Below are 7619 nucleotides of genomic sequence, written 5' to 3' on the forward strand. Positions count from 1 at the left end.
CAAAAGTTACGGTGTCCCCAAAATGACCGATGACACCGAAGTCGTTCCCTTATATTTTACTAGTACTATTGAATGAGTTATCACTCATGAGTGATTCTATATACTTTTATACTTAAACCCATAATACTAGTCCTAATATTAGTCCTAAAATGCCCTGGGGTACTCTTGAATACATCCTTAACTTTACTTGTTTCTATACTAGCTAGCCGGCCCGCCCTCGTCGTGTAGCTGTGTGCCATCAAGCTCCCATCACCCAGAATTAGGGATGGCAATGGGGACGGGTACTACCTCCACCCCTTACTCCATCCCCATCTCCATCCCCGACTCCATCCCCGACCCGATTCCTAATGGGGATTTGTTTTTTCCCTCCATCCCCAACCCAAACGGGAACGGAGATTCAAAACGGGGATTCGGAAATCGGGCACCTGTATTTCACAATTTCAGCATCTAACAACATATACTAGCATGTGAAAGCCGAAAGGACTTGGATTGTTTTGTATTTTTTTTCTAGGGAAAAGTGCTGAGGAAACAGTACCAGTAACGGTTGTCGGTTGGCCAGGAAGTTAGGAATTAACATAGCTCCACAAACAAAATTAGAAAAGCCAACAAAATAAAATAAATGTATCAAGAACGGTCATATTTATCACTGAAAAGTTTCAGCAGAATTCTGCAACACATATTGGCATGCACCTGTATTTGCGGCACATAATAGCACCTCCATTTATTTATTTTTATATATAAATATATATATTTCGGGGATTCAGGGAAGGAGCGGGGCGGATAATGAATGGGGAATGGGCCGGGTAGGGTTCGAGGCGGGGACAGACCTATCCCCATCTCCTACCCGATCTTCGAATTTTTTTAAAAAAATTCCCCATACCCTACCCAATCCCCAAACGAATCCCCGAAGTTCGGGGATTTTCGGGGCGGGGAACGGGGCGGGTTCGAACAGGTCGGCCGAGATTGCCATCCCTACCCAGAATCACCAACATCTCTCTCTCTCTCTCCTTTTTTTTTTTGGTAAACCAACAATGCAATAATAAAACATAATTAAGTGCTTACAATTCTAGGATATTCCATCCCAATCAAATCCGCATAAAAAACAGTAGCAATACAACTAGGAATAAACGGGTAGATATGGAAATCTCTCCCACCGAAACCGAAGCATCATTTGCCAATGCATCTACACAACGATTTGCTTCATGACAGATATGCTTGATGGAAGCAGCTTCAAAGTCTTGCATCAGGTGCCTACAGTCAAGTAAAATGTTACCCAGAGGATGGTTTGCTGTATTAGCATCCTTAAGCAGTGGAATAACACCCGTTGCATCCACCTCAATTTCCAACTGCCTTTGAATATTGTGATCCTTTGCGAAAACCATTCCATCCCCTTAAGTCCCAAATTTCGGCCTTAATACTGGAATAATGCCTCCAGTGGATGCATTCGATCCCCGTAGTTCGACTGAAAGCTCCATCCGTGTTCAACTTCAAATAGTCCAGCCTTGGAGGAACCCATCCCACAAGAATGTCACTCCTTTGGGGGGTGGGTTTATGCTGAACAAGAAGGAACCATTCCACGGCTTTGCTCGTTCGTAATGGTAGCAGCCATTCTAGAGTGGTCCAAAGTATTGTGCTAAAAAAGGCGTTGGTTTCTATCCAGCCAAATGTGCCACAAAGCAAATAGGAAAATTGTTTTTTAAAGGGACACCACATCTGTCTCTCTCTCTCTCTCTCTCCGTGACTTTCTTCGCTATCCCTTTAATCTTTCCCTGGTGAAGCTTCGAACACATGACAAACGGTCTAAAACAACTAGAGATCCCATTGGTGAGAGAAATAAAGGTCAGGTTGTTGGTCAAGCATAGAGAAATATTGCGTCTTAGGGTTTGATGAAACTTGAAAATGAGAGCGTTTTGGTCCTTTTGGAGTTAAAACGAGGCGATGCGTATCCAATTTTTGTTAGCATCGCTCTATCTAGCTAGATGCACCGGTACATATATATCAAAGAGCTGAAAAACCACTACGCAGCGGCTGCTATTTAAATATAGTACGATTGAACCGCTCCGCACAAAAGTTAAAAAGAAAACCGCTCCGCACAAAAGTTAAAAACGAAAAGAAATTGGAAGAACACCTTTTGTTTTTTGCGTTTTGAAATGGAGAAAAGAACAACACTTGAGCCTATGAGATTCTAAAAACCACCGGCCTACGTACATCACTTTTGTTTTTTTGTAACCCCACCATGCATACACCCTTCTCTCTCTCTCTCTCTCTCTCTCTCTCTCTCTCTCTCTCCTAATTTGCTCATTATTGGGCGGACGAGCTAAGAAAGGGATTATTGGGCGGACGAGCTAAAGAAAGGGATCTCTTCTTCTTTTTCTTATTTTTTTCCCCCTAAAAAAAAAACAGAAATCTAAACCATATAAATATGTACGGTTTGTTTCTAGTTCACATCTTGTCAACTGTCACATGAATTTTGTAGATGTTCGGTTTGAATTTTGAGAGAGATTTTTTTAGAGTAATGAGCGAGAAGAGATAGAAAAAATTTATTAAATATCGGTCTAGGGGTTTTGAGACCTCAAAACGAATTCTATAGACGTGCATGTGTATGTACGTAGAAACTTGAATGAACATTTTAATTGGCGCAACACGTGATTTTTGTTTTTCCGTTTCCAACTGTGTGCATAAACTAAAAGCTTAACCATTTAGTATTCAATGTGTTTGAACTTTTGGTTAACAAATCTTATTTTACAGTTGGTAGGAAGAGAAGAATTGACAATTTAAAATCAATGGTCATTCGAAAATTTAGGTCATTTTTTTTCCATCTGTAAACTTCAAATCAAAATAATTAGATGTGTATTATGTTGCGGAAACAAACGATCAACAAACCAGAACGCAAACACACACATACAAGGAGACGAGATTTACGTGGTTCTCCAAAATCGGATTCTTCCACGGGGGACAGCCGAATTATATTTAGGAGGAGGAGGATTACAAATCACTCTACTCACAAACTGACACAGACGGAATACAGAAAAACAGATGCTGCACACTCTCTTGCTCTCTCAAATTTCTGATACAAATAATGAACCAGAGGTCTCCAATTTATAGCGAACCTGTTCATGAGCCACGAGAGACTCCCTTCATTAGCTGCCAAATCAAGCTGAGGATCTTTAGCATGTACTCCTCATCAGGCCGAGGAAGATATCTTTGCAGAGTATAAAGGCTTGTTCCGCTAATTAATGAGCTAAATGGCTTATTTTTTTATTTTTATTCAAATTTTTTTTCGTATTTGTTAGCTTTTCGTTAACTTTTTGTAAATTATTATTTCGTCTTGATAAGAGAAATCTAAAAAGTATAAAATTACGATAGAAACCTAATTTTTTTTGAATAAAGACAAAAATAAGCCAATAAGCCATTTTTTCGTCTTTATTTAAAATAATTTGGGTTTCGATAATAATTTTATACTTTTTAGATTTCTCTTGTCACGACGAAGTAAGAATTCACAAAAAGTTGAAGAAAAACTAACAAATGCGAAAAAAATTTGAATAAGAACAAAAGATTAAACCATTTAGCTTATTTAGCCGAACAACTCCTAAATACAAGCGTGAATGTGTACAGGATGGAGCCAAAACATGGGCTCAAAAGTGAACGTATCACTTTTGCAAAAATTTTATGGTTAATATAAATCATAAGTAGAAAAGTTGATCGAGTTTTGAGTTTTACACAAGCAGAAACAGATTAATTTATACAATCATGGGCGAGTTTTTGTAGAAGGAATATCATTGTCTTCAACCGAAAAGACCACAACATCCCACCATAGCATCCCTACCAATCTCATGAAATATGCTTGGACACAACTCTTTTAGATTTATGCATATTCGGACACAAATGCATTCGAACTTATTTAATGTATGTATATTTCACTTTTATTTCGTAAAAATTATGCGAATCGGGTGACTTTGAATGTAACTATATTTGAATGAACTTTTAGGGCCAGCAGGGGCCAGCCCACCCGAATTTAGAACTATTTTACTACTTTGATTATTATATTCATACGCGATTGGTCTAGTACTCTTTGAAAATTTAAATAATTTTAAAAAAATTTAAAACATTAAAATTATTTGACATTTTCGTTTAAATTTTTTTCAATTTCTTCTAAAGGCAAATAATAAACACAAATGGATGTTGGAGATGTTGACATAAGAACAAAATTTCATATCATTATTGCTGCAATAAATCAAAGTAGTATAAATCAAAATTTCATATACTTTCATTTAGTGTAAAAAAATAAAAACATATAAAAACAGTACTCCTATATTTTTTGAGATTTAAAAATGCACGAATTCTCGTACGGATATTTAAAATGGGATGGAAGGGTGTATTTTATGCTAAATTTTTGAGTAATTAGAGTCAAAAAGTGATTGGGAGACAGAAGTGCTTGACAGCAGTGTCGAGCGGCCGGATCTTGTGAATCAACGGTTCGAATTTCGATTGAGTAATAGAAGATTTAAATCTGTATACATTTAAATTCAATTCAAATTATTCTTAGCGAGATGAACGATCGAATATCTCTAAGGACACCACTCAGCATGGGAGTTTTCAGCAGCATTCCTGGTTCGGTCGAAGTCCATTAAAATAGTGGTACGTAGATGAAATTGTTGCCCTAGCAGTAGCAGCTTGCCAAAGATATTTTTCAATTCTCAAAGTGATTCGTGTCAGTGACAGCATCACTACTTCTTCGAGATTGGTTGATCCAAGATGACGACATCTTTTTGAATGAAGTGGTGGCTCCCACTCCAACTAATCGTACTATTCACTGAGAGAGAGAGAGAGAGAGAGAGAGAGAGAGAGAGAGCCAATTTCTCGATTTACTTATACCACGCTTTTCGTTAATTAAAAATCTTATGTAAACCTCATCAAATACAGTGTATGGTGTTTGTTTACTTTTAATCTCGTGCGGGTTCATTTGTTACTAATTTTTATTTTTATTTTTTTTGTAACGAAGGATTTCTCGGACTAGCTTGCACACCTCAAAATAATTTCTCCAATCCCTTTCATAGCTTTTTCATTTGCATTAAATAAAATTTGCTCGAGAAGCTACACGCTTGAAATAATAGTACTTATTAAGACACCGTTCTGTTAAGATTCTTATTTTGTAATAATACTTATTTTTTGATTTATGAGACAGATCATTCTCTCACAGTGATAATAATTCTTTTCATTATTCTTCTTTTTTAGTATGCAAGCTTTCTTATTGGGAACATTAATAAATATGCAAAGGTAGATTCCCACGAATTGCACGCGCTATAGTGAGCCACACTCATTACTATTCCATCCCCAATAACAAATAAACAATTACTAATATGAAGTAGATTAATTCCTAATACCATAGTGTGAAATTTTTTATCCCATTAGTGATAGAACAATTCAATCTTATACCTTTTCTTGTGAGAGATTATTCAGTCTCCCGAGAGCACGATTTGCTTCGGAGTTCAGATCATTTCGTTATCACACATTGATATAGTTACGGGATCCCACATCACCATGTAATGGTATATGGAATTAGAGCATCACATGACGGTATTTTAGGGACACCGAATGCTCGTTTGGCATGTTACCAACGTTAATGTTCAATTAAATTTTTACTAACAAAAACCCCACCATAATTAAACGTGCCCTAATAGATTTTTTACCCATTTATTGTAATCAACGATTGTTATTGCTTCCCAGCTGGACCTGAATGGCTGTAAACGCTTCTGGCCCCACATGTCTCCATCATCTTTTGTATTTTTCCCCAGGGTAGCAGATTCCAAAGTCCTTTCTCTCCACTTTATTTTAATCTCCAAATTTCCCTATTTCAAATTCACATTTTCATGCTTTTTCCTCATCACATTTCGCTATAAAATCCTAACCAAACCCACATAATTCTTCCCCCTTTCTCTCTCCTCCCTCTCTCTCCTCAGCAACATTCTGTGTTCTTCTTGTTATCACTGAATCTCTGCCCTCCCCTGTTTCTCTCTCCTCTCCTTCTATGTTCCTCCTCCTGCTTATATAAAGCTTCCTCTTTTACGCCTGAATCAAGAAACCCACTTCTGGGTTCTCTCAGTTCCCACCAATTCTCCCGCAAAAATCCCACTTTCTCGAATCATTTCCATCCGGGTTAGGGTTTTTCGCTACTGCTCTGTTTCTCAACTACCATCTCCTCTGTTCTGAACCACTTGTTTCTTTTTTCGAAGATAGATTAATGCTCAACCTCTTGTTCTTGATGTTCGAAATTCATGTCTCCAATTCTCAGTGAGCTCTTCCTCTCGGGAGTCATAATTAATTCCACATATAGACGCAGGACCCACCTCGTTCAATCCTTCTCCGTTGTCTTCCTCTACTGGTTCTATTTCATCTCATAATTATAACCTCGCCCTATTTCTATATACCTGTAGCAATATTATTATATATATATATATATATATATATATATATATATATATATATCTGAATTAGTCCAGAATATTATTACCTGGGTCCTGTTTAATTCCCAATAAATCTCTCTTAATCCAATATTATTACAAAAATAATCCTGTGTTTTCGTGAGGTTATTAATAATTCAAATCCAAATCCAAAACCCATGGCTTCCTCTAGCGGGTCCCCATCGTCCGGTTCAACGTCTCTGGTTCAAAACTCCGGTTCGGAGGAAAATCTCCAGCTACTGATGGACCAGAGGAAGAGGAAGAGAATGGTATCGAATCGGGAATCGGCGAGGAGGTCTCGGATGAGGAAACAGCGACACCTGGACGATCTGACGGCCCAGGTTGCCGAGCTGAGGAAAGAGAACAATCGGATAATCACGAGCGTCAGCGTCACGACGCAGCAGTTCTTGAGCGTGGAAGGTGAGAATTCGATTCTCAGGGCTCAGGTGGCTGAGCTCAGCCACAGACTGCAGTCTTTGAATGAGATTGTGAGTTTTGTGAATCTGAGTGGCCGGGGGAATGGGTTTTTGGGCACAGAGGAGCCTTACTGCACTGAATCTTTTGATGGGTTCCTGAATAATTCGTGGAATTATGTGGGTTTTAACCAACCCATCATGGCAGAGACGTTGCAGTATTGATCTCCAATCACCTATCAGTGCTCATGAAACACTGCTGGACACGTCACGTGGGGTTCGAGTTCAAGTGTGCGGATCCCGAGTAATTGTGCGGTGTATAATCCAGTTGGGTCTTTTAATTTTCTAGAGAGAGAGAGAGGGGAGGGTGTATATTATGTTTGTAAGGAATAATGCAGGGAGTGGTTGAGCATGAGGGTTGGAAATTGGTAAGGATTTTCAAGAGCTTCTTGCGATTTCTCTCTCTGGTGATGTAATGGTTATCGATAAGTTGTTAATGGTACTTGAGTTATCTTCTTGAATTGTTCATGATGAGAAAATGCTTTTCGGTACTGACATTTGTTATTGCGTTTTGACCTCAAGGAATCATTGGGGAAAATTCAAACGATTTGAATAATGGTACATCTGGTTGTTTAGATAAGTCAATCATATAATTCGCAGGTGACTAATAAACTTACACATGACAGAGAAAGCACAAAGCCTTGTATGAGTGATTTGTTGTTTTTCTTTCGTCGCATTACGCTTG

At 38.2% G+C, this 7619-nt stretch overlaps 1 protein-coding gene across 1 annotated transcript; it reads left to right on the forward strand.

Moving 5' to 3' along the window:
* Positions 1-5863: 5863 nt before the first annotated feature.
* On the forward strand, positions 5864-7395 carry LOC131307960 (bZIP transcription factor 44-like). The gene has a single exon (XM_058334736.1). The coding sequence runs from the start codon at positions 6620-6622 to the stop codon at positions 7097-7099; it is 480 nt and encodes a 159-aa protein (XP_058190719.1). The 5' UTR covers positions 5864-6619; the 3' UTR covers positions 7100-7395.
* The last annotated feature ends 224 nt before the right edge of the window (positions 7396-7619 follow it).

Source organism: Rhododendron vialii, chromosome 11a, assembly GCF_030253575.1.
Source record: "Rhododendron vialii isolate Sample 1 chromosome 11a, ASM3025357v1".
Classification (NCBI taxonomy): domain Eukaryota; kingdom Viridiplantae; phylum Streptophyta; class Magnoliopsida; order Ericales; family Ericaceae; genus Rhododendron; species Rhododendron vialii.

Excerpts from the sequence above, each read along its gene's own strand:
- LOC131307960 (XM_058334736.1), top strand. The coding sequence starts at position 6,620 with ATGGCTTCCTCTAGCGGGTCCCCATCGTCCGGTTCAACGTCTCTGGTT.